The sequence below is a fragment of the Mauremys mutica genome, chromosome 1 (genome assembly GCF_020497125.1).
Source record: "Mauremys mutica isolate MM-2020 ecotype Southern chromosome 1, ASM2049712v1, whole genome shotgun sequence".
Taxonomy (NCBI): Eukaryota; Metazoa; Chordata; order Testudines; family Geoemydidae; genus Mauremys; species Mauremys mutica.
The window spans coordinates 105,384,048-105,411,346 of NC_059072.1; the positions used below are offsets into that span (position 1 = coordinate 105,384,048).

General features: G+C 44.2%; 1 protein-coding gene across 3 annotated transcripts; it reads left to right on the plus strand.

Moving 5' to 3' along the window:
* WEE2 (WEE2 oocyte meiosis inhibiting kinase) lies at window positions 1-27,299 on the plus strand. 3 transcript variants are annotated; one of them, XM_044989489.1, is made up of 12 exons: window positions 1-118; window positions 3,749-4,110; window positions 7,225-7,424; window positions 8,363-8,414; window positions 13,893-14,065; window positions 17,019-17,140; window positions 18,441-18,587; window positions 20,830-20,934; window positions 21,329-21,414; window positions 22,460-22,630; window positions 22,735-22,877; window positions 25,934-27,299. In XM_044989489.1, exons 2-12 carry the CDS (start codon window positions 3,754-3,756, stop codon window positions 26,091-26,093), a joined length of 1,716 nt encoding a protein of 571 aa, XP_044845424.1. In that variant the 5' UTR covers window positions 1-118; window positions 3,749-3,753; the 3' UTR covers window positions 26,094-27,299. The 3 variants fall into 3 exon arrangements, with proteins under 3 accessions (XP_044845424.1, XP_044845433.1, XP_044845441.1); XM_044989498.1 differs by lacking the exon at window positions 1-118 and adding an exon at window positions 3,144-3,231 and having other exon boundaries at window positions 25,934-27,297; XM_044989506.1 differs by lacking the exon at window positions 1-118 and adding an exon at window positions 3,283-3,301.

The window sequence follows — 27,299 nt, forward strand, 5'->3', positions numbered from 1 at the left end:
GGAGCTGATCTGGATATGCAACACACCATTCAAAAGCTCATGATCCATAGATGTCAAAAGTGGCTTTGGCATTTCAAATTGATCAAGTGGTGACCAGCTGCTGTGAACTTCAGATCAGGTAGATTCAATATTGAGAAGGTGCACTGTTTGTTTCACAAAACCTATTCACAGGTTTACTTAGCAGCACCATGTGGTATTTAGCCTACAGCGTTTTCTGTGGCAGGTGACTTGTAAAGGGGAAAAAAAGTGGCCTGTTTGCTACTGAATGAGGCTTAAAGAAAGGCCAATCCTGCATATATTTACACACATACTTAGCTTTACACTCCAAGTAGCCCTATTGACTGCAACAGGACTACTTACATATTTAGAGTTAAGCACATGCTGAAGTGTTTGCAGGACCAGGGAAAAGTCTGGACAATTATCTAATTTTTCATATTAGAAATACCAAATATTGAGTTCTGGTTTTTGTTGGAAAAATTCCTACCAGGACTAGAGCAATTATAACATCTTAGGAAACAGAAACTTGAGTACATTAAGAGTTGAAGCAATTTTTAGACATACATACAGTTTTAAACTCAAGGCCAAATTTCCTGCTTGAGTAACTTCATTGAAACCAAGGGAATTATGCCAGGAGATAATCTGGCTTCTGTGCTATTTGTTTCTGTTAACACATTTAATTCAAATAATTGAAAAACAATTGGGCAAAACATGTTGTTTGAAACAGATTCAAATATCCCTGTACGTCTAACTGAGGGCTGATAAATCTCTTAGCCAGTTCTACAGTCCTCCAAAGAGTTGTCCAGCAAACACAGGAAATCAAGACTTGTTATTTCTAATATACCACAACAAGGAAGGGTGAACATCCTTTTATGCCTCCTTTATATGGTAAAGAGAAACAAAAAGTAGTAACAAGCCTTCCCCTCCTCCTCCTTTTTCCAGTCACATGTCCGGTTTTCTTCAGTAAAGCCCATTACAATACAAGGGTGGGATGGTTTGGGAGACAGGGGACTGACAATTGGGGGATAAGGTTTTTCCGTCACTAGTTCAAAGCTAGTTAATAGTGACTGGAAATTATGTATTTATTTGCTTAGATTTAAAATAAAAGATTCCTACCCAAGTTCTAGTCACCCTAGCACATCATTAAGAACACATTGAAACCTCCCCTCTCCCACAGCATTAAAGTAACCATTTCACAAGAACTCAGCCAGCCAGACACCTATATTCCAGCTTTCCGCCATTGTGGGAAGCACACTCTCAGCCCTCTCCAAAATCTTTCCCAAACAGGTGTATTTGACAGGGTGCCCAGAATGTCACTGAATCTGGGTTATTTCAGACTACACAGGTGTGAGGGTTTGAGAGCCATTACAAGGAAGACCCTACTAGCTGCCAGGTCTCTGGGGATCCAGCTTGGGCACCCCAGCTGACTGCAGTTGTAATAGTATGGCTTAGGAGAGAGGTGATCCCTCAAGTAAGTCAGTCACAGGCCATTTATGGCTTCATAGGCTATAACCAACACCTTAAGTCCTCCCAGAGACCAATAGGCAGCCAGTGCCCATCCCGGAGCACTGATGTCATGTGTTGCCAGCAAAATGCCTCATTCAACAAATGAGCCCCTGCATTCTACACCAGCCTCAGTCTCTGAATGGTTTAAGGAGCAGCCACATGTAGAGTTCATTGCAATAGTCTAATCTTGACATAACAAAAGTGTGAATAACTGTGGCAAGGTCCACATCCAAGAGGAAAGTTCACAGTCTCCTAGCCAGCTGCAGGTGGTAAAAAGCTGATTTGGTCACTGCCCTGTTATCCTCTGATAGCTATTTAGTAGCCCATATAAAATGAGTTAATCACTGGTACAAAAACCTAAAGTGCCACCCCTTTTATTAGTAGTCAGCTCACATTGCTAGGACTGCATGGCCCTCAACTGACCTCCCCTCTCCCTCCTACAGGTGGCCCCTCCAGGCCCCTTGGTATGCATGTGTGTGGGGAGGAAGGGGAGATAGGGAACACAGGCACTGCTTATGCCAGAGCTGTACCTGTTCTGTGGTTAGAGGATTCCCTTTTTTCATGTTGCCATTCTGGCAGCTTTCCCCGGCACTAAGGAAAAATAGCCACTGTAGTTCCCAGTTCATTAAAATTCTATATTCCTCTTCAAAAACATGCACTTCACAATGGCACACAAAATCCTTAGTTTCTAAGGACAGCCACAAAGAGAAGGGCCATTGTCCCACTCCTGGGTGGGTGAGAGATGAATGACTCCTCCCCTCGGTGGGCGATCTCACACTATACATTCACAGACTTGACAAGGTTCTTTAATCTTTAGCTGCTCAAGCACCAGGAAGCTGGAGTTGTGAATCTTTTCCTTGACCTTGCAGAGAAGTGGCTCTCAAACTTTTGTACTGGTGACCCCTTTCCCGGAGCAAGCCTCTGAGTGTGACCTCCCCTTATAAATTAAAAACACTTTTTTATATATTTAACACCATTATAAATGCTGCATATAAAGCGGGGTTTGGGGTGGAGGCTGACAGCTCACAACTCCCCATGCAATAACCACGACCCCCTGAGGGATCTCGACCCCCAGTTTGAGAACTCCTGTTGTAGAGGCCTGTATACAGTCTTGTTCTCCCTCCCCTCCTGCCCCCCTCCGAGGTCTAACACATTCTAAATAAGGCTATTGAATCTCTCCACATGGGTTTCAGCGCTTGTTGCTCAAAAAACAATGTACTACTCAGTCAGCGAGTCTAAAATGTAGATCTTAGAAGTGGGACTCAGATATTAGTCCTGTAGCCAAAGGACTAATAATTGACAAAGATACAGGCTACCTATCTTGTCAGACAAATGCAAAATAAAATAGACAAGCTTTCAGGAAATGCAGCCTCTTCATTAGGCTCTGGGAAACTGAGTGAGGGACAAGAATTAGAAAGTAAGGAGAAGGTGTGTAGGAAAGTGTAGCTGTCCCACCCGGCTGTTTGCAAACAGTGGGCTCTGCTACACTACCATCTCAAAGTCTATGACAAAATGGAATTGCTTTTGACTTCAGTAGGAGCAGGATGGGCCCCAGCAATTGTAAACAGGTGATGCTGAGTTCTAATTGTCACCTATTAACAATGGTACAGCTGCAGGCTGGTGGTTATAAATGCTGTGGGAGCAGCAGTAGTTGGTAGTTTCTCACTAAGAATGGGCTTTGCTAGAAAACATTTGGTAACGGTCTGAGGGCCTTCTGCTTTTACAGCTGTATGTAACATAGTATTTTCTCTTAGAGATGTAGTGCCAGTGGGAGTCACTATACCTGGCTTATCAAGTAGTATGTGATTCATGTATCTGTGGTGGGAAGTGGATGGAATATTTAGTAACTCTTTTTGGTGGAGGGGGGATACTCTCTATGCCTCATCCTGATCGTATTTACATAGGCTTAATATCACAATAACACTTCTTTGGGCTATTCCTGATTTACACTAATGAGAGTAGGACCAGGATTTATTTTACAAAAGTTGAACTAAGCTCTGAATGGATTTTTGGGGGGGGGCGGTTATTCCAAGTTATTTTCCCTTACTTAGTATAGTCAAATGACTTTTATGATCAATCTAAACTCCTGTATATGTGGGGATAAGGCTACAAATCTGAAATAATGAATCTCCTGTGGAAAAAAATAGGGTGGATATTTACAATCAGTCTTATAAAAAACACTCAGTATCCCCTCTTACTGATCAAATAGTCTGGTATAAATTGTATTCATTCTGTGTCCTTCTAGCTACAATGGATGACTGGGACAAGAGTGATGAACTTATCCAGAAACTGGATTTTTCCAGCTGCGCTGAAGAGAATGAGATGGAAGAGGACAGTAGTATACAAGAAGAGGCTCCCCAAAGTTCAAGCCCCCAGAAGAGCTGGGATTTTCAGAGTTGGAGAGTTAACAGTCCTCTTGCAGTAACCCCCAAAAGAAAAGTCGGTGATGTCTCTCTGACTCGTACTAAAGCATGGGTGAGTCCCACTGTGGACTCTGCTTCATCCTTGAGGAAGAATGCTGGTCCTGCCTGGGAATGTCCTGGGACTCCACTGCATTATGTCACCTGGAGAAAACTGCAGCTGTGTGACACCCCGCACACCCCCAAGGCAAGGAAATATCTCTATGCCCATTTGAAAATATGTTGTATTAAATATATTGCAAGAATTACATTAGACAGGTGATAAGCAGGGGCTACTGCCTACTGTGTGGAATGTGCTTGTTTGACTGCCACCTCTTCCTCACTCCCAGTTTGTATGTTTTTCCCACTTTCTCATCATAAACGTAGACTGAACGCTGGAAGGCAGGGGCTAGTTCTGTTTGTGAACCACAAATGTCTCTTCCCTGGAACAAACATTTGGGGAGTGTTTAGTCCAGCATTAACAAACATGCTTAACTACCTTGAGTTAACTGACAATCAATTAGCTTGGCTAAAAAGACATCCTTTACCCTTAGATGTATCCTTAGTGTTGAGAGCCCCTTAGGCATTCTGTGTGTCCAGGCAGCTCCCACTTAGAACAAAGCATAATCTCAGTACGAAGAAATGCTCTTTACAGTGGTCAGTATTTAGAACTCTCTACCACTGAGGTAGATTAATTGTTCTTAAAAGGATTCAGGGAGAAAACAGACAATTATTTGGACATACATAGTACTTGGAAGCAAGATGCTGCACTTGATTACTTTATTCCTAGTTGCCAGATTGTTCTTTGGATCATTAAATGGAACTTGCTGTTAGCAAGAGCTGGCTAGAAAAAGGGAAACTTTCATGAAATGTAATGGTATTTTCCATTCATTGTCAAATCTGAAACCTCTCTAACCAGTTTCTGCTGTCCAGCTACGCTGATACTTCTGTGCACAAAACTGAACTGTTCATCAAAGGAATCATTCTCATGGCAAACTAGCTCTGTATGAGCCCTTAGGGGGTGAAGTTAGGAGAGGAATGTGGGAGGAGGACTAATCGCCTTCCTCACTGATGAAAGATACTTGCGTGCAATAGATGCAAAGTTAAGTTTCTTGGAGAAGGTCATTGATTAATTTTGGTCCTTATTTTCTGTTCCCATAGAAGTTCTTGAATGAGTCCCCTATAGGGTGATGTATCAATAAAATAGACACTGCTTCCCTCCTGTACTGGTAGAGACCTGGAACTCACTGTGTCCTCACAGGACTTCTCTGCATTGTTGCAACTGCACAGATGTTCCTTTACATGCTATGACTCACAAAGGCCGACTAGGGTCACACACCATCATACCCAGTATTTCTTTCTCAATTTACTGGCAACTAGATTGCTCCTTTGGATTAATGGAGCACAGCAGACCCAATTCCTTTAGTGCTTCTTGATACAGTTTATTTGGATTTCCACCTGGCCAGTAGATCCAGGTACTAATGGACATAAAGGGCTTTTGCTTTTGTTTTTGGATCTTCTTGTATCTCTCATGGATTATGGGTCTGGTGAGGAACAGATGTTGAATGACTAATAGGGTAAATAGTGGATGGGCAAACTAAACTGCTATCTAGGATGTTCTGGTGTCCCACTTCTGACTTGCAACATTCCCTTACTCCAATTCGGACACACTGTACTCCTTGGAGCATTAAAGAACTGGAGTAGGAGCTTCCTTAGGCTTAACTTGAGAGCTTGGCATAATGAATCTTCCTCTCAAGTGTTAGATGTTAGCAAACCACAGAATCTTAAACAGTCTGACAAAAATCTTTCCTCAATTGCACAAATTTATTTTCTTGTCTTGTGATGACATCCTGCTAGTTCTCCAAGAAGTCCTTTTAGCCTAAAATAGGGGAATCATGACCTGATTTTAATGTAATAAATGCTGAAATGTTAAGCCTTTCTTTTCTCTACATATCATAAGCAACTAAAAGCCAGTTTTAGTATTCGAGGATGCATTTTATCAGGTCCTGCTGACTTGAAGACATCTAATTTGTCTAAGTAATTCTTACCTTGCTCTTTCCCTATTTTAGCCTCAAATCAGACTCCATTTACACTGATCATTATGTTAATCATCTGATCATGCCTAGCCTTTTTGGTGAAAACTGAAACAAAAAGGACATCTAATGCTGTGTTTTGTTATTGCTTTCCTCTCCTCATTGAGTAATGGGCCTACTCTGTCCTTGGCCTTCCTCTTGTTTCTCAGATATTGGTAAAAATATTTACTTGTTACTCTTTGTCCTTAGTTTAGTTGTGTTTTGTGCATTGGCTTTTCTAATTTTGTCCCTAGATGCTGTTGGGTTTTTATATTCTTCATAGTGTGAGCTAGTTTCTGCTTTTTGTGTTACTTTTTGCATTTCAGATCACTGACTATCTCCTGATTAAGCCAGGATGGTCTCTTAATCATACTTCCTGTCTTCCCTATGCATTGGGATAGTTTGCTCTTGTGTCATCTCAGCATGCTACAAGGAGTGCATCTATAGTGCTGCTGGGAGGTATAATTCCCAGCCCAGGTAGACATAGCTGTACTAGCTTTGCTCCAGCAGAATGCCTAAAAATAGCAATGTGGCCACCTGGCCATGGAGGCACAGGTGTCAGCTCAGGCTAGCTGGCAGGGTACAGCCTGAGATCCTAAGCATGTATCTGGGCTGCTGCCAGTACCACAGAGGCCATGTTACCATTTCAAGAAGCTGTCTTGAGCAGAGCTTGTGCATGTATGTCTACACCTCCCAGCTGCAGTGTAAATGCACCTTAGCTGGCCACACAAAGGTAGGGATGAATCTCCTGTGTGAGGCTAGAAACTTATCTCCATCTGTATGGAAAGCACCGTAACAATGACGATTAATGAGTCATCAAAAAGGTGATTAATGCACTTTGTCAGTAAAACCTTAACTAAAACCAAACAAACCCGTCACCTTCTAGTAATCAGGCTCTTATCTAGAGGAGCAGCAAGCTACAAAGACTCAGTCTTGAGTGATTGTCTTATTGCATTTTTGCCTTGTAAAATCTCATGGGCTAAACTTAAGCTAGACAGATTGAGATCTTTAGCAAAGAGAAGATTGAGACCTGACTTGACTAGAATGAATCTTCATGGAGAGAAAATACAGATACTAAAAGTCCCTTTTCAGAAGGGGGGTAAAGCAGTTAGTGGACAGCAAAACCACCTTTTAGTGGATCAGACCCTGAAGACAAACTGGCAAAGTATTGCTGTCTGCCTTGAACAGAACAGTCGAAACAGTAGCTAGAGGACACTTTTAACTCACTTTGTTTTTATTTTTAAATCCAGAGTCTCTTAACAAAGACTGCTTTTCCTTCAACCGTGGGAAAATTCCCCTCCAAAGGTCCCCGGCACTTGAGATTTACTCCTGGTGCTGATCCAGATGATTCTGCCCAGGCTTCGCTGGTCAACATTAACCCATTTACACCAGAGTCATATCGACAGATGCTCTTCCCTCCCAATGGCAAGAGGAAAGCCAGAGGAGAGCTGTAAGTGTACTGCAGCTAAACAGAGAAGGGGGAGGAAGGGAGTGGATTTTTAAGAGACTTAAGCAATGGTGGAAGAATTTGGTATCTTCCTTGCTCTCCCAGGATGAAACAACTAAACTCAGTGGAATGGAATCAGGCATGCAGAACAAACACTACAGGGAGGTGGGGCTGGTAAACCAGAAATGTGGAATAAAGAACCATCCTGGTTTCCTTTTGTCAGGACTATGAATGTAATATAGCCTGTGCTTACAATATTTGTATCTAGTACTATAACCAACAGATGAGAACAGAATTCAAACTGTGGTGGGAGTGGGCCCCACCTTTCTCTCTCCCAAGTCATGAAGGGTGGGTCTAGCATAGCTCCCCATATGCACTAGGAAGGTTGGTGTATGTTGAGAAAACATTGCACATAAATGGCTCTGAACTGCATATCCTTGACCCCTTCAAAAAGTCAGGTTCAGATCAGGTTGTGGCCTAATCTATAATACATAGTGAAACCTGATTATAGTGAGGTTCTGCTCACTTCCGAAGGTCCCAAACTGCATTAGACATGCTCTGAGCAGGGTGTTCTATAAACATAGTGGCAAAACCCCTGGTGGCTGTTCTTCCCTAGTGCTCCCGCAACTTTCACCTCTATTAGTGCTGCATAGAGAGTATAATGGTGGCAAGGTATCGAATTAGCTAGTGTGGAAGTTGGAATATATAGACTTTCTAAATTGAACATGAATTTCCCAGTTCAGGACTGCAGCCTTCTTTGGTCTAATTCAAAGGAACTCACTGTGTACCAATCCTCTGGAAGCGCCTTATAAATATTTTACCAGACTTGAGTAGTTTTGAAGCTGCTCTTTAAAAATGTAAACACGTGAAACCCAAGTCTTGTGACTGCTGCAATAGGATAGTGTGTGTCCAGGCTCACTTGTGGCTAAATCTCATTTTAGGGGAGATCCTACTCTAAGCGGAGGCAAGGTGGAGCAGGGGCTGCCAGCCAAGGTGAGTGTCTCTGCATAGTTGCCTAGTACAGAAAAATTGCCCCTTACTATATCTGTACTAGTATTAATAATGTATGCTATTATGTAACTCAAGAATGCTATGAGGAAAAAAATTATATACCCAAGTTTGAATAACAGAGAATCCAGGAAGAACCAAATATGGTACATTAGTTGATGTCATTAGGCTGAAAGTAATTTACTTGATTTGACAAACTTGCATTTGGCCAGATCTGAAACTTACAAGAGTCCTAGAATTCTCAGTGGTCCTGGCCAACATGCCATCCTAAAAATGATCATGTGATGGCCAGGAATTCATGTTACTTCCTGGGGAAAGTAATAAGACTACTGTAAATACAGACAAGCTCTTGTTATCTCAACATGGCTGGAAAGAGTAATCCTGTTGGTACCCCTGTTAAATAGTGTTCAGTAAGCTAATAACCTCAAGTTTCCAAATTATTAGTCTGTAGATTTAAGAAAATATTTATTGTAACTTTACAGTGAAAGGTGTTAGCAGCTAACCATTCAGACTGGTAGTTCTGTTGCAACAGCTGACATCACGAACACTTGAAATAGGGTAGTACGTTCCTAAATGCTGCTTAGGTGGTTAATCTCAATCCCCACCTTCAGCAGGAAAGAAAATCTTGTACTTGGTCAAGGCAAGTAAGTGTAAGGGACATTCTTCTCAAAACATTTTGAATAGTACTTGTATTGCACATTATCGGCAGCTCACAGCACTTCACTGACAATTAAGCCTGAAGTCACTTCACAAGGATGAAGACTGACATAACTGTATTACAGATCATAAACTGTGCTACAGAGCAGCTAAGCAGTAGTGACTCTGTGGCAGAGCTGAGAAGAGTCAGGATTCCACTGACTGCTAAATGCTTCTCTTTTTTTATCATTTTAAGTATAAGCAGAGGCTGTGCCTACACGAAGAGTGCTTTACTGGTATAGGAATCCAGCACAATACTAGCAAAGCTCCTAGAGTTATAACAGCAAAACTATGCTCTGTACCATATAGTAAAACTATCCCCCATGAGCAAAACAAACACATTTTACTGGTATAAGTGCACCATGTTAAGGGCTTCTGCTAGCACAGCGATGATGGTCAGGGATGGCTCCCCAGCATGGCTGTGCTGGCAGAAGTCTGTAGTGAAGACATTGGCATCCAATGTGATCCTCTATGGCTAACTACGCCGGCTGAGTGCATCTGACTTCACTGGAGCTGAACCAGTTTCCACCAGCTGAGAATCTGGCCCCTATTCTGTTATTTTATGATCTAATCTTTATAATCAAAAGCTTGTCACTTGATCTGAATTAATCTTGGATTTACTCAGTATTTTTGCTTTTATTACAACAGACATTAGTTTTTTCCCTATGTGACAGCTACCCAAACAAATTGAGCTGCTTTTAAAAACCAAACAAAGCCAGAATCATTTAAAGGAGTGTTAAAGAAAAACTCAGTATCTCCATTCAACTAGGTAAAAATCTCAGTTCCTTTACCTTGGAGTTTCTCCCTACTCCACAGCTGATAAGTGAATCAGTGCAGCTACAAGTATATTCATCATGAAAGCAGTCTAGCAGTGCTTGGGTTGTGCTAAGAAATGGAGCGGTGGCGCTCCCTGCTTGTGAAGGCCAGTGATGCAGCTTAACTTTGACTTGTGTCTTGGAATTTCTCTTGCAAAGCAGAACAGCAGTATAACACCACTTATGACTATGGCAAACAATGGAGATATCAAGGATTACTATGGGCTACCATGTTCATTAAAAGGAAGCCTCTTACTACTTAGCAATAGATTTGGTTTGACATCAATCAGACAAAACCACTTGTCTAGGGTGACTAAAACTCTGCCAAGAGCCTACTGTTAAGTGTGAGCATGTTAGCTTGGTGCCTAGATTGGTGCGTCGTCAATACTTTTTTTTTTTTAAAGCCTTTGCAGACACTTTTAAATGTTTGCAGTGAGTTGGGTATATGCATAGGCGGCAGGTTTGTATGGTGGGGCCCAAAATGGTGGTCGTCCCCCCCGCTCTCACCCTGTAAGCTGATATAAAATGAAGCTACAATGCATCAGCACCACAAGATTACAAGGGTCAATTAAAAGTGGAAAGTCAGAAGCAGCACTTGCCTGCTTCAATATACGGTATTAAATTTTGTTGCACCTGTTGTGACAAAGTGGGAATGTTCTTAATGTTCTCTCTGAATACTGTGTGGGTGCCTCAGTTTCCCCTGCAAAATGCCAACTGACGGTGTTGGGGACAAAGATCAGGTGTCCTCCTTGTCCGGAAGAGACACAGAGGCCAGAGGAGGGAGTGTCAGTTTGGAGCTGGCTGGGGAAATGGGGAGAGACCCAGAACTTGGTTCTGGGCTCCCCACCCCCCAAGATGGACCTGACAGAGGGGTTCTGTTTTCTGTACCAACAAGCTCTGTTTAAACTGTGTTCCCATCATCTAATAAACCTTCTGTTTTACTGTCTGGCTGAGAGTCACATCTGACTGCGGAGTTAGGGTGCAGGGACCTCTGGTTGCCCCAGGACCAGCCTGGGCAGACTCACTTTGGAAAGTGCATGGTGTGGAAGGGCATGCTGAATGCTCCGAGGTCAGACCCAGGAAGGTGTAAGCTTCTTGCCCTGGAGACAGTCTGCTCAGAGAGGAGGCTCCCCCAGAGTCCTGACTGGCTTTGTATGGAGTTGTTCCAAAGCATCCCAGCATCCCCTTCCACACCATGCGCTTCCCGGAAGTCTGCACAGGCACTGACACTCCCTCCTCTGGCCTTTGTCTCTTTTCCAGGCATTAGGAGGCCATCTGATCTCTTTGTTCTCCAACACCTTCAGTTGGCACCTTGCAGGCCATCAGTTGCCTGGAGGCAGGGTTGCAGCCATTCTCTGTGCAGACGGCATCACACTGGCCCTCTAGGGCTTTACAACAATCACACCCCCTTATCCCACCATCTAGAGCCTTAAGAAATGCATTGGGGGAACTGAGGCACACAGACAGTATTCAGAGAAAACACCTGTATACGACCAGTTACATACTTTGAAGGGTGTAAAATAATCAAATATTGTGCTAAATACAATGATACTCCAAACTGACCACCAAATTTAAGTTGCATGTTTTTCCCCTCAGGTGAGGGTTCTGGGGTGGGGCTGGGGATGAGGGGTTCACAGTGCAGGAGCGTGCTCGGTGCTGGGGGTGCAGGCTTTGGGGTGAGGCAGGGCTGAGGATGAGGAACTTGGGGTGCAGACAGGCTGCCCCAGGGTTAGGGCCAGAGAGGACTCCCCATCACCACCACTGGCAGCAGCAAGCTCCAGGGGAGGGACCCCTCCTGCCTCCCATGGCACACACACTCTGCACATGCTCCTAGAGCCCCTCTCAGGTCCAGAAAGCTCACTCCCCTCCTCTATGATGGGTACTGGGGGGGGGGCACAGGTGGCCTTCCATGTTGCTGCCCCTCACCATAACTTCACTGTGGATGGGGCTGCCCCTTGCCCAGCATGGGGCAGAAGTGGGGTAGGTAGGGTGGTGGCTGGCTATGGGACGGGGGAGCAGGGTGTCATAAAATTCACCCAAGCCCCAGCTGCTCAGGTCTAGGAAGCCTCCCTCTCCCATCCCTCCTGTGGCGGGTGGGTTGGTGGGTGCTGGGGGAGGGGGCATTGCCTTCACATGTGGCTTCCTGCCTCCCCTGTGCAGCCTGCTGTGCCTCACTGGGAGTAGGAGTAGGGGCTGGGACTGGGGCTGGGGGGGAATCATAGGGTCAAACACTCACGGAAGCCCCAGGAGCTGCTAAGGTGAGTGATGTCTGTCTCCTGGCCCGTTTGTGTCTCCTCCAGGTAGGGGCAGGAGAGGGGAGGCCCCCTCCACTCCCCTCCCCCTCCTGAGTGCTTCAGCAGTAGTTAGCATTCCTCTTATGCTAATGCTGCAGCCCTTAGGCTAGGGCAGCAGCAGCAAAGGAGAGAGAGACGCGCTGTGCGCTCTCTTTACATTCAGGCAGGGAAGCTCCGGGGAGGGGGAAAATTCTAGCTCCAAATATTGGTGGAGCAGAGCCCCTGATTATGAATATTCCTGGGGCTTTAGCTCCAAGAGCCCATATAAGTTGGCGCCCATGGGTATATGTACTGCTTTTTATGCTTAATAGTATCTGGGGGCTGAATCTTAACTGTCCTGTGCAGCACCTCTTCCACTTACGATAGCAAACATCTGAGGTAACCTCAGCCATTGCATATGTGGGAAGAAAATGTGCACTGTGAGTCTTATTTCGGGGGGGGCAGGGGAAAATTCATGGACTACTCTTGCTCTTTATTTCATATCCTATCTTCTCTGGTCCCTTGCTTCCTTGGCTATACTGTCCAGTTGTCCTGTATCTTTCCCTTCTCCCTTGGACATTCCTCTAGTGATGGTTGCAGAACTCCTGGTTCCTCCTTTCCTCTTGTGTATCAGTGGCTACTAACATAGGCACACAGGTTGACTGTTTTCCAGCTGTTTTCCTAGGCTCTTAATTGTGTGAAGAATGGCCTGGACAGGTGGTATAGCTGGAAACTTGGACAGGCAGCATTGTGACTACCTCACTTGTCATAGACCTTCAGCAAATACTGTGAAGAATATTGAAAGCTTATAGACCACAGTCTGAACTGCTGCAGTATTGCACCTACTGTATGCAAATATAGGACAACCATGATGAAATAATGTGTGTAGCTTGGGGGCATGCTAGCCAGGATACCAGAACTGTCTTCTAAATTCAAAACATGCATTAGTTCTCTTACTTAAACCACAGCTGGACATGTGGAGCTCCTGTCTAAATGTTTAAAACACTGCAGACTGGTAGACTCCGCCCACCTAACCCTATGTGTCTGAATTTGCCTTCTCCCGATAACTGATATGTTCTGACCAGCCCTCCAGTGGTCTTCCATCTGGAAATTTCTTCTCTGGAGGACAAGAACTAACAATTCAGTGGTACAGGTCTCCTTCCACCCAATCAAATATCTGTAACCAAATCCCATGTGACTCTGCTGTAGTTAATGATTGGAGTCTAATAACACTACCTTCTGCTGCTGCTCCACATCCAGGATGGCTATCTTGGCAGGATCACGACTGCCTAAAGGTGAATAGCTGAAGTAGCCTCGAGGTCTATGCGATAGGACCATTTATGCAGTTAGCTAGAACACTGTGCCCAATCCCTGACTGCATTAACTAATTGCAGTGCTAGTGAGTCATGGGGGAGAGGGAATTCTTAGCTACTTTCTGCTTGGTCTATGTCAGGTCAACAATGGCCCTGGAACCTCAAACTAGTGGTGGAAGGAGGCCATTACAGAGAAGCAGGCAGGAGCTATGTGTCTGAATGGTTGAGAGTACACAAAAAAGAGGGAGCTGAATGGAGATTTTACATGTTAGTTTTATAGGGTCTGCCCTCCACCATTTAAGACCACCCTTGGTGTATGTTGAGTCCTTAACTTGTTGCGTTGCTTTGCTTTATCTAATCTCCTAGAGATTTCTCTTGAGAGAGAGCAACATGGTTTCCCGCTACAAGAAAGAATTCCTGGAGCTAGAAAAAATTGGGGTAGGAGAATTTGGCTCTGTCTACAAGTGTATCAAACGCCTAGATGGATGTGTGTATGCTATCAAGCGCTCGAAGAAGCCTCTGGCAGGATCCTCAGATGAGTGAGTGTATGATCTGGAAACTACAGTGGTAAATACGCTGCTCTGTCAGTTGGGGTATTTTTTTAATGGAATGCTAGGCATATCTTTGAGACATGTATTTCTACATTACTCCCTCCTCCTCCATCCCTCTAAGGATCTTAAAAGCATATCTTTGGATGTTGCAAATAACGAAGCCAAGTCAGTCAATCTGTTCCAGTGGAGCGCCCCGAACGGGGGTTTTCCACGTCCTTTTATTATAATCGGTTACATAAATCATCCTATTATGCGCATGTACTAACTCAATCCAACTTCTTGCCCCTTCTCCTGATTGGTGCTTTATGCACTGCGTGTTCCAGTGGTAAACACCTGGTCGGCGCTTAATCAGTGTGTCTCCTGACCGAGTGTGGGGGGGTGGGAACTACTTCAGCCGCTCTAAATTTGGGGGCGGTCTTCCTACCCCCTTAGTGCTTAAGAAGTGTAAAGTTCCTACATCTGGAAACTTGTAACTAACTTCAGACTCCAGGACAAACCTTGGAAGGAGGAGTAGACTAAAACAGTGGGGGTATTCATATTCATAGCTCATAGAAATGTAAGGAGAGGCCATATGGACTGACTTGCCACCTCACTTTGCATCTTGGATTTCATGAGAACATAATGGTAATACTGGTTCAGACCAATGGTCCATACAGCCCTGTACCCTGTCTTCCAACAGTGGCTGGTGCCAAAGGCTTAAGAGGGAATGAACAGAACAGGGCAATTGATCAGGTGATCCATCCCCTGTCATCCAGTCCCAGCTTCTGGCAGTCTGAAGTTAGGGACATCATGAACATGGAGTTGTCTCTGACCATCTTGGCTAATAACCATTGAATGACTTATTCTCCATGAATGTACCTAATTCTTTTTTGAACCCAGTTATACTTTTGGCCTTCACGGTATCTACTGCCAATGAGTTCCACAGGTTGATTGTGTAATGTGTGAAGTAATTCCTCATGTTAGTTTTAAACCTGAGACCTATTAATTTATTGGGTGATCCCTGGTTCTTGTTAGTGAATAAGGAAGTATTGTTTACCCCTTTGCATATATCTGCACTATTCATGATTTTATATACCTCTACCATATCCCTCCTCAGTCATGTCTTTTCTAAAATGAATAGTTCCAGTCTTCATAATCTCTCCATATGGAAACTGTTCCATATCCCCTAATCACTTTTGTTGCCCTTCTCTGTACTTTCCAATTCTAATGTACTTTTGTGAGATTGGGGGCAACCAGAACTGCTTGCAATATTCAAGGTGTGGGCATACCTTGGATTTATATAGTGGCATTATGATATTTTTTGTTTTATCTATCACTTTCCTAGTGGTTCCTAGTATTCTGTTAACTTTTTTGACAGCTGCTGCACATTGAACAGATGTTTTCAGAGAACTATCCACAATGACTCAAATCTCTTTTCAGTGGTAATAGCAAATTTAGACCACATTTTGAGTGTATACTTAGGATTGTCTTCCTAGGTGAAATTCAGTCTTGAGAAGTGCAGAGTAATGCATCTGCCACTTGGTTGCCCAGTCACCCAGTTTTGTGAGATCCCTTTAACTTTTCACAACTATCTTTGGAATTAACTATCTTGTAGTTTTATATTGTCTGCAAACTTTGCCACCTCACTGTTCATTCCCTTTTCCAGAACATTTATGAATGTTGACCAGCACTAATCCCAGCACAAATCCTTGGGGGAACCTCACTATTTACTTCTATCCACTGTAAAAATTGACTGTTCATTCCTAACTTTTAACCAGTTACTGATCGAGAGGATCTTCCCTCTTATCCCATGACTGCCTACTTTGCTTAAAAGCCTTTGGTGAGGGACCTTGTCAGAGGCTTTCTGAAAGTCCAAGTACGCTATATCAACTGGATCACACTTGTCCACATGTTTGACCACCTTCCACCAAATCTCATAAATTGAGGCATGATTGCCATTAACAGAAATAATGTTGACTATTTCCCCCCAACATATTGTGTTCATCTGTGTCTGATAATTCTGTTCTTCGCTATAGGTTTAAACCAATTTGCCTGGTACTGAAGTGAGGCTCACTGGCATGTAATTGCCAGAATTGCCTCTGGAACCTCTTTTACAAATTGGCATTACATTAGCTATCTACCACTTTACTGACTGGTGGATAATCTCCAATCCCATGCAACTATCTGACAAACCCCACTGTAACTGTTACTAATACTACTTTGTGAAACCTAGAGGGCATGTGAAATTGAGACTCAGGATTTGGGTCTCTTTGGTCATGTTATACTTGCTTGGCTAAAAGGAGCTTCCTATGTAGCTGGAAATGTCACTCTTCCTCAGTTATTAGGGGTTTGTTGAAACAAAGGCCATGTCTTCGCCCTTGGCAAAAGAGGGAGTAATTTCACAAGAATGCACCTCCTGTTACAGCTTTGGATGCAGGCAGGTGGATCAGTGTCCTTCTATCACTCCATGGTAGACTAGACAACTAAAGTAACAAATATCAGATGCATCATCCATTGGCCATTACCCTGTTGTGCTGAGGCTCCACAAGTAGAACTCTGAAGTTACTGCTAGCTTTTGGGTTAACTCACTGTCAACCTTGCTTTAGGTCTGACATGCCCAGCCAATACTGCATTAGTGGCTGCTGTGGCTTTGTCAGTACAGATTACTTCCATCTGATCTTGACTGCTTCTTGTATTAGTCTCAAGATGCTCCTCTACATAAGCTTCTGAAAATGCCCCTTCCTAAGGACAGGATGGGATTTGCTTCAGAGCAAATCAATCTCCTAAAAATTGCTGTTCAGCATAAATCCACATATTTCCCTTCCTCCCTCTTAGGTGCTCATAGCTCTCAATCCTGGCCTGACTGGGGAGGTGAGATCCGGTTCTGAACTAGGGTTTCTTGCAGGGCACTGAAGCCCCATTTCTAGAAGATCACCATTGTTTCTTCTGTTTGCATCTCTAGGCAAATGGCATTGCGGGAAGTCTATGCCCACGCAGTGCTTGGACACCATCCCCATGTTGTGCGCTACTACTCTGCTTGGGCAGAGGATGATCACATGATCATTCAGAATGAACACTGCAACGGTAAGAACCTCAGCCTTGTTAAGAGCATAAATGTCAGGGTGACATCTGGTTCCTTGTGGTGCTTAAACCTATGGAGCTCCATCTTATAATGGAGATCAACTTCAGCTGGGTTTAAGCTCAGTGTCTAAACTAGAGCATTTAGGTTAAACCTAAGTGCTAACTTTAATGCTTTGCCTTGAGCCAGGAAGGTAACAGCTAGCCCATGTGATGGGGAATGCTATAATGACAATGGGTGTAGAAGCAGCTTTAAATAAACTTTAAATGCAGGGTAGGGTACCCATAGTTCATGCATGGTATGCACCCATCATTAGGAATTTTTAAAGTTCCCCTCATTGCTGTGGTACAGCTGATCTGGGGAATGCATTCCTGATGCCATTGCTGTTTGGGAGTCCGCCACAGAGCTGTACACCATCACTCCTCAAGTACTGGAGTAACAGCAGTTTAAAAAGAGCTAATCTGGTACATGAGTGGAACATACCTGGAAAGCAAATTATCTTTCTCTGACTTCACTGTGTGAATAGTGCAGTGCCTCAGAGGCAGAACCATAGTGAGGGGAAGAACTCCCAAACAGCCTGCTCCTGACCTCGTTCCAGTTGGCAGGAATTAGGTGGCGGGCAAGTCCCTATCTGGACACTTGGGAGCACTATTGCAAACAACTGGCTCAGTTTAATAGCTCGTGAGGTCTGGGTGTGCGATGTTTTTGTTTTTTGTTTTTTGTTTTTTGCTTTGGAGTCGTGAGTTAAAATTAGGTTGCAGTAACAAATGACTCTCGATAGTCACCACTGTAACTCAGCACAACTTTCACCGTTTACAAAGACACCCATGACTAGAGTCGTGGGAGTGCAGCTGCATAGGGTTAAAGATTAGGCAGAAGATCGCATTTTGTGCAATACCTGATGTATTGAGTGTGTCTAAATGAAGAGCAATAAAACAGCTCTGTTATGAGAGTCTTGCCACCTACATTTCTTTAAATCCCCGATTTCTGTATCGTAGACTTCCTTGCTCCCTGATCTGCAGCTCTTAGTAGCTTTAGGTCCCTTCCTGGAAAATAGAAAGTAGGTCTAGAGAGCTGGAGAAACCACCATCCTATGCAATGGCAAGTGTAATGCCAGAGGGGTTGTACAGTGCGTAAGTCTCTTTCCTAAACATTGTATGGCTAGTCTGACCAAGGTTCGCCACCCTTTGTGTAGTTCTTTAGCACTTAACATTAATAGGTATCCAGAGTCCAGCAGAAAACGATTTCAAGCAGCTCACTTCACTAGGAAAAAAACCTGCATCAAAAGTTGAATATTTCCCTTAGGTGGGAGCCTTCAAGATGCGCTGTTGGAAAATGCTAAGACTGGGCACTATTTCCAAGAAGCAGAGTTAAAGGAGATCCTGCTGCAAGTCTCCATGGGGCTAAAGTACATACACAGCTCTGGCCTGGCACACATGGACATCAAACCTAGTAAGTACAGCTCTTTCCTGGTCTGGTCCCTCTCCCCTCATGCTGCCTGTGTCCAGTAATCCGTGTGGTGGTAGGTTGGAAGGTATCTATCTTCCTACTCCTCGTGGAGTCTAGATCTGCAGTTGAAAGGAAAAGTTGTTGTTGCTGTTGTACTCCATCTTCCTCTTCTTCCCCCCCCACCCCTTCCACCAAAAAATGTCTACTGATTATTCTGGATCTGGACAGGGAGCACTGCTATGCTCTGTGTAACTGTAAGAGGAGCATTCAGGTACATTTATAACACTCCCTCTTCCTGTTTCTTGTGCATGGTATAGAAAAAAGAAATGCAATAGTACAGCAGTTGCTCTAAAGAGCTTCACTATGGGAAGAGGCTTTTTAGTGGCAATATTCAAAATGCACTCTAAGCTGACTGGATTCCATGCACACACCATGCTTTTTCAAGCAACAAATGTGTGCCTATAGAAACTAGAAGAATGTTCTTTGCGGACTACAGAGCCACATACTTACAGTAACTCTCCTAGAGGAGGAACTCCCAAGCACAGTTAGATGTTAGTGGAAACTCAAATAAACATGGAAAGGACACTTTTTAGAGATGTGCTCCAGGGCTTCTCCTTGAGCTATCAATGCAAATCTCTAAATGTAATGGGTTAACTACCAAAGTAGGATCTGTTAAATCACTGTTATATTCTAATCTTAGTATATACAATTCAGAACTGAACCAATATTAAAATGGTACAAAAGCAGAGTTTCCCAGCTCTATATTTAAAGCTGTACAGTTGGCTGTCAAATGATGATTTTAACATCCCATTCATTAATGGGTGGGGAGGTAACAGGGGAAAACATGCTACTCAAAGTGAGAGCTAACTTAATTCAGCCAGCAAAAGTTGACTGGTGCTGTTTGCACACATTGAACTAATTTGTTTCTGAAATGTGTGTGAACGGTGCAAACTCTGAGATGGCAACAGTCTACTGGCCTGTGTCCTACATGCAGACTTCAAGCATTTGTAACTTGCTTGCAAGAAGGCTGGAAAAATTGTGGGTTGACATGATCCTGCAGTTTTTTTACTCAGGCAAAAATTGTGACAACAGGAGTTTGGCCTGTAGGAATTTGCTTTCCTAAGGACTATAGGGTTGGATTGTTGGCCAAGGATTTAGTCTTCAAACAGGACTCTACATACAAAGTCTCATAAATCAGGGATGTGAGGTTATCCTCCCTAACCCAATAAGTGTAGTGATTCTCACTGGAGAAAACTGTCTTGCCATATGCAACTCGAATGTTCCAGATTAAAACAAACCCACAACTGGACAGAGGGAAGGAAAATGAGACCAAATGAAAACTTTAAAACTCCAAAGAAGTGAAATTAGTAGCTTGGGGCTTCTCTTGCTGAGCTCCTATAGCTTCCATTGACTGCCTACAATTCCTAGTAATCAGAACTTCTAAATTCAGGCCCTTGATACTCATCACTGCAGTAATGTTCAGTACCTTAACTAGATAGAAGAAGCAAATCACTAGTTAAGCAAACATATCTCATGTCTGTCTCAAATTTTACTATTGTACTGAAAAATGTAGTTGTGAAACCTTCTCCTTTACAGTTGGAAATCATGATCCAGGGTTTTTCTTTATAACCCTGGCTGACATAGAAGTGTTCGGTTTCAGATTGGTGACCAAGCAGGTCAGCTCAAAGGGGGAAGGACTTCCTTATTCCTTATCTGGCTATTCCCTTGTTGCTCAATATAGTACTTCAGCTCAGGTGTCCTGTCACCGTGGCGGTGAGGTTGTAGGAAACAATGTCCATTTCCTTTGTCTACCTTGAAGATCCAGATACACTTATTATATTAGCAGCAAAGAATCCTGTGGCACCTTATAGACTAACAGATGTTTTGCAGCATGAGCTTTCGTGGGTGAAAACGTCTGTTAGTCTATAAGGTGCCACAGGATTCTTTGCTGCTTTTACAGAACCAGACTAACACGGCTACCTCTCTGATACTTATTATATTAGGATATTTCATAGTAAAGTGAAGGATTAAGACACTGGAGTATATGGGTTGTGGTGGGGGGGGTTTGGGGGGAGATGTACTTGGAGCAGTAATCAGGTGAGTAGCAGCCACTTGTACTACTCTATATGGGAGGGGAACTGATCTACTTCAAGAAACTCCAGATCTGCTGACCATTAGGATACCTGCAAGAGCATGCCATTATGAATAGCCAGTGTTCAACTACATATAAGCCTCTGTCTTATAGGTAACATCTTCATCTGTCACAAGCTGGTGACTGATGGCTCCGCTGCTCAGGAAGAGAGCGACAGTGAAGATGATGGGTTCTCTTCCAATGTGGCATATAAAATCGGTGGGTTTAATCTGACTCATGGACTGTTTAGTGACTTCTTTCTAAAGCTGCTCTTAAATACTCAGTATCCCTATTGCTATAGCAATGTCCCTCAGCCATGACTTGCAAAATTCAGTCCTGGAGGCATAAAATGCAGAGAGAGACTTGGTGAAATGTGTCAGTCTTCATAGATCTGAGGGCTGTGGTGAATCCAGCCAAGTTATTTTCACTTTGGATTAAAATCCAGACTTCGGATGCCTGGGGTTGAGGGAGGAGCTGGCTCACTAGGTCTGATTCCACCTGTTCTTTTGGCCTTTGGAGCTCCTTTAAGATGCGCACACATAGTGGGATTTCCCCCAGGAAAGCAGATCTGTGGGTGTCTGTTGCATTTCTGCTTAGTTTCTTCTCCTGTTAGGTGACCTGGGCCATGTGACATCAATAACTAATCCCCAAGTGGAGGAGGGAGACAGTCGTTTTCTGGCCAATGAGATTCTGCAAGAGGTACAGTTGCCCGTTTCATTTGGGGGAGGATGGAGTGTGTATGTGTGAAATGGGAAGGTTGGCAGTGGGATGTTGTATCTTCTTTATTAACCTGGCTTATATATTTCCTTCCTGGTACTCTCCGTTCCCGAGCTCAACTTGGTTGAACTCTGAGGCAGGAACCCCATCTTGTTTCTGTAAAGCACAATTGTATGGTGATGTGTAAATATTTAAATATGCTTCACAATTGGGTCTCTGATAGTCTCTGTAACCACATTACATCTCAGTTGATGGGATGGGAAGGAAAAGATCATCTCAAATGCAGATGGTCCTGGTGGGTAGAAACCTGACTACTGAATTGGAGCTATAATTACATTTAAAGCATCTTTATATGCTAGGGTCATTAACACCTTGACAAATATTTGTACAGTAAATATGATTTCCCTTCCTTCCCTACATGGGGTCTCCTACCTAAATCCCCTGTATTACGCTAACCTTAGCTTTGCCACTCTGGCATAAACCAAAATAAAGGCCACCACCCTGTCACAAAGCCAAAATATTAGTGGCCACGGACTAGAGGATGTGGCCCAGAGACTTCCCAAATAGAAATCTCCTTTGTGGTAAAATGTATTTAGTGTCCAAATCCAATCCATCACATTCCAGCCTTGCATCAAATAGATGGACAGGCGAGGTAACCTAGCAGTAGCCTGACTTGCCACCATGTTGTAAAGGTCAGAGGCATAGATTAGCTAATTTAAGGAGTCTTTCCATCTTGCTGTTGCCTTTCTGGATGTGGGATAGAAGTTCCTCAGGATTTGGAGGATACTCCCAGCTGTGTACAACCTGGTAAAACTAAACAGTATGTTTGGAACAGTGGAAGTGGACCATATTTTTCTCTTTGGAATCAAAGCAGCAAAGAGAAATGAGTGGGATGGTGGAGGTAGTGCCAGGTAAATGCTTTTTCTAAAGTACTTCCATGAGCCTATACTCTTATCTTAATGAAGGACCATCTTACTACACCAAATACTAGGGAGAACATGCATGTAACTGGTTCTTTTCTCCACAGCAATACTGCTATCTGCCAAAGGCAGACATCTTTGCCCTTGCATTGACAATGGCTCTGGCAGCAGGGTCAGGACCACTGCCTCGCAATGATGCCATGTGGCACCATATCCGCAGGGGCAATCTTCCACCAATCCCTCAGCAGCTCACACATGGCTTTCATGGACTCCTTAAGGTGAGGCTTTTCAGGGTGCAATGCAGAGGGGGAAGGGATGTCTCAGATTGGCATTTCGTTATAAGAAACTAACCCTCCACTCCTTTCCCCACTTCCTCTTCTAGCTCATGGTTCACCCTGACCCAGTTGCAAGACCATCCGCCACAGCTCTTACTAAACACCCAATTCTTCGGCCCTCTCTTGGAAAAGCTGCACAGCTCCAGAAGCAGCTAAATGTGGAGAAGTTTAAGACTGCCATGCTGGAAAGGTAGGGTCTATCTGGGCATAAAGAGGAGGAGCACTGCCAGACAGTGGTGCATTGAGCTGATTGCTTTAATGGCACGTCAATTGCCCATCAGCCTTTGGTTGAGATGGTTGGTAGAGCCCTGCAGATATCCACATCCACAGATCACTTTTGCAGATCACAGCTTAGATGCAGATACAAATTATTGTATATGCACAGGGCTCTGGTGCTAGAAGTTCTGGAGTTTTGAATAGTGGGTTCCTAGGGAACTTGGTTCCCAGGTGTGTAGCTAAAGAGAGGGCATTCAAGTCATGGGTATAGTTTGGGGAGTGTGGCGGGGCATTACCCCCAAACAGAGGCAGTGTGTTTGAGGAGTGGGGGTGGGGGTGCACCATTTCCCCACCAGACTTCTACAAGCACAGAGCTGCCCTGCTGTACTCAGCCTGCTGGGGGAATGTCCATCCTTCCCATGCTTCTCCCCCCACACATTTCCGCTGGCAGGGAGCAGAGGAGGCTGCTGGAGGGAGCAACTGTTGTAAGGGCTCTGGGTTGCTGCCTCAGCAGCTGGATGCTGCCTCCTGGGTCCTAGTGCCTGTTGTACAACAGTGAGTGCCCTCTCCCTTGGGGGGCAGGGCAAGGAGGGCAGGGAGTGGGGTAGGGGGAAGAGAAGTGGATGGCAGGGGGGAGAGGAAGGGGATGGGGAAGAGAAGGGGATACAGGAATGTGTGTGTGGCGGGGGTAGGGGGGAAAGCAGGAGCCCAGCATGTGGCATCCTCATGGCTGCCTGCAGCAGCACCAGAGCAGCAATATCACTGCAGCATGTGCTTCTCCCCCCCCCCCCGCCCCCCCAGTATCTCAGTAAAACTATACCTATGTCTAGGGCTCTACCACAATTCACCTGTATGTAGCTCTAGGAAAGCAACAGTTCACCTCCAGTTTAAGTGCTGTGCTGGCTAAATCATCTGTCTAACCAGTGACTTGACTGACCTATAATCCTGGCCACTAGGGGAGAAGGTGGTCAGGTACAAACCGTGTTATCAACCTTTTTTGATACCAGGGACTGGCCTGCTGTCTTCCTAAACTGTCAGGGAGACCTCAGGGATGGGCACTGATCAACCAACAGCTCATTGAGAAACACTGAGCTACAACATGGAATATGTGTAGGGTAGGGGAATAAATACTGAACTGGCTGCCCTGCCCAGAAGGAAGTGTCAATGTTGGATCAATGCAGATCAGATTTCTCCCTGTCCCTAGTGCTAGTGGCCTTAAGGGGACGGGGCTGCAGCTGAGGTTATGGGATCAGGTAAGATGTGTTGGCTCTCCTCCCACCAGCTAGGGAGGGGAAAGATAAGAGGTAAACTCTTCTCCCCATGGGCAAGAGAGCATGCAGACTCTGGAAAAGCGAGGCAGAATCGGACAAGGGAATCTCCTACAGATGAGCATTACAACAAATAGAGACTAGCATCGCTTTTGACTGACTGGATTCAGGGCAGCAGGGAGGAACAAACAGACTTGTATTACAGGACTACTTGTGATCTACTAATATCCACCCACCTCTAATCTTTGAAGGAAAAAATAAATTGGGGATGTGATGGGTTGGATCACAGAACTCCCCCTTGGAAGCTGCCAATTGATATGCCAAGACTACTTCTGCCCCTCCTTTTCCTGCCTGCTTGGGACCCCCGCACCCTGTCTTGCTGAGCCAGACACACCTGTCTGCTCCAACACAGACCCAGGGTCTGAATTACTTGCCCCAAAGCTGCAGACTTAACTGAAAGCAGCTCACAGAAGTGTTCCTGTCTTTAACACTCAGATGCCCATCTCCGAATGGGGGCTAAACCCAAATAAATCCGTTTTACCCTGTATAAAGCTTATACAGGGTAAACTCATAAATTGTTCGCCCTCTATAACATTGATAGAGAGAGATGTATAGCTGTTTGCCCCTGCAGGTATTAATACATACTCTGGGTTAATTAATAAGTAAAAAGTAATTTTATTAAATACAGAAAGTAGGATTTAAGTGGTTCCAAGTAGTGACAGACAGAACAAAGTGAATTACTAAGTAAAATAAAATAACACGCAAGTCTGTCATACAGTAAGAAACTGAATACAGATAAGATCTCACCAGTTCCAGTAAGCTTCCTTTTGCAGACTAGTCTCTTGCAAGTCTGGGTCCAGTCATCACTCACACCCCCTTTCCTGTCCTTTGTTCCAGTTTCTTTCAGGTATCCTGAGGGGTGGAGAGCTCTCTTTAGGCAGCTGAAGCCAAAATGGAGGGGTCTCCCACAGGCTTAAATAAACTCTCTCTTGTGGGTGGAGACCCCCCTCTTCAGTCCTATGCAAAGTCCAGCTCCAAGATGAAGTTCTTGAGTCACCTGGGCAAGTCACATGTCCATGCATGTCTGTTTTTACAGGCAGAAGCCATTGCCCACATGGTATCTTGAATGTCTCCAGGAAGACAATGTGGATTTGGAGCATTCCAAGATGCATTGTTCCTTAAGTGCTTCTTGATTGGGCACTTAACTTTGCAAATTCCTTTCTCCAGGAACTGACCAAATGACCTACTAAGGGTATTTAGAAATCAAGCCAGTACATGGCCAATATTCATAACTTTGAATACAAAAATGATAAATGCATACAAATAGGATTAATAGATTCAGTAGATCATAACCTTTACATAGATTTGTTACATAGCACAGGTAGCATAAAACATTCCAGTTATGTCATATTCCCATAAAGCATTATGGGGTACAGTGTCACAGGGGACACTTGATATTAGTGACAGACTGGGAAACAAGTTTGCCACAGGTCAACTGCCAGAAAACCTAACATGTTGTGGAGCAGAAGCTTTAGCTGGAGCTGCTTTGAGTCCTAGTGGACTGAGCGTATTGCTAGGAGCACTATGAATTCTCCCAATCCTGCAACTGTACTGCAATGATGTTACCATCTAGATTTGTTAACTTACCTGGGTAAATTGGGGGATGGTGCTTGTCTAGCTTTGAAACGCACTGACTTGTCTCTGCAGCTGGTGAGGACTGAGTGTGGCAAGATCTGACTTCTCTTCCTCCCCTTTCTCTCAGGGAACTAAGAGCAGCCCGTCTTGCTCAGACCTTCAGGAAGGACCAGTCCTTGGGATGTGCCAGACTAGAGTCTGAAACCTCTTCCAAACAGAACTGCAACAAGCGCCTGGTAGGAGGGAAGAATTCTCGCTCATTCAGCTTTACATGGGGGGGTTACTGAAAATCTCATCACCCAAACTGTTCAGGCTGACAAGTGTCCCTGTGGAAGCAGAAGACCCATACAGACCAAAGTGCCATGCTAAAACTCCCTGGAGTAGTTCTTGCCTACTCCATCATTCATACAGCTTCATGCTGTCATGACTGGAAGTGACTAGTGTACAAATGTCTGAGACCTCCACTCCACTCCACTACAATGCTTCAGTCTTGTATCTCTTAAACCAGTTGCTTCTGATTCAATGGGCTGGCTGACCCATGTGTTAGTTTTGGTTGTATTCTTGGCTAGGAATAGCTTGATTCCCTTCTACTTCTCTCATGCAGCTAAACTAGGGCCTTTTCTTCCTTCCCCCACCTCCCCCCGAGACCTCTCTGTGGCCTTGACACTCCGGCTGTGCAGGTACACTGAAAAGGGGCACTGGCAGGTGCAAAGAGGAGATAGTGTCTTGAGCTATGAATGGACTTACCCCTTTGCTCCTGATGGAGCAAAGGGAGTTAAGTATGATACCACCTAGTCAAGTTGGGATGTGAGCTTTGGGACAAGCTGGTTAAGACCACAGTCCTGAGATACTTCAGACCAATGTGAAATGAAGTAAGTGGCATTGCACTGTGGGAAGAAAGCAAAAGTAACTCAATATCTTTACTTTCAAATGAGTTTCCTGTAGAATCTGAAGGAACATTTTCCTTTCTAGAAACATCCATAACCATTATGTGGCTGGGCTTCTGGGGGCTAGCTCCTGAAGCCTGATCTTTGGATTTGTGAGGGCTCCTTGCCCAGTTGAACAGATAGCCCATGGGCCACAACCTCTCTAACGTGGTGGTGGGTGGGTCTATATATCCTCTTCCCCTTCTGCAGAGTTACAGATAGTTGCCTGTCTGAGGGATTTGTCTTTCAGCAAAGTGGAGGGAAGGTAGAAGTGATTTTTTTTTTTCAAATCTTCAGTTTGGGGATTGCTTATATAAAGTGTTAAAACTAAAACTCAAAATAAATTGTATCCCCCTGTTATATTTAACTTTGACATTGTTTCTTATTGAATATCTTCTAGCCCAAATCCCTGGGAGTTAGAGCTATGACTGAGGCAGTATTTCTAGAAAAAGATTCTAAGCCCTTGACTATTACTTGGCTTTTGTTTGTATTTTATTTAATTTATTTAATTTCACTTCCAGCTGCTGGACAGCATCAGACTTTAAGATGTTGAGTCCTTCCCCTTTA

Bases quoted from the DNA above. Each gene is read 5' to 3' on its own strand.
- WEE2 (XM_044989489.1), top strand. From the start codon at position 3,754: ATGGATGACTGGGACAAGAGTGATGAACTTATCCAGAAACTGGATTTT. The intron at 17,141-18,440 runs GTAAGAACCTCA...TATTTCCCTTAG, and splicing joins TCAGAATGAACACTGCAACG to GTGGGAGCCTTCAAGATGCG. The intron at 22,631-22,734 runs GTGAGGCTTTTC...TTCCTCTTCTAG, and splicing joins GCTTTCATGGACTCCTTAAG to CTCATGGTTCACCCTGACCC.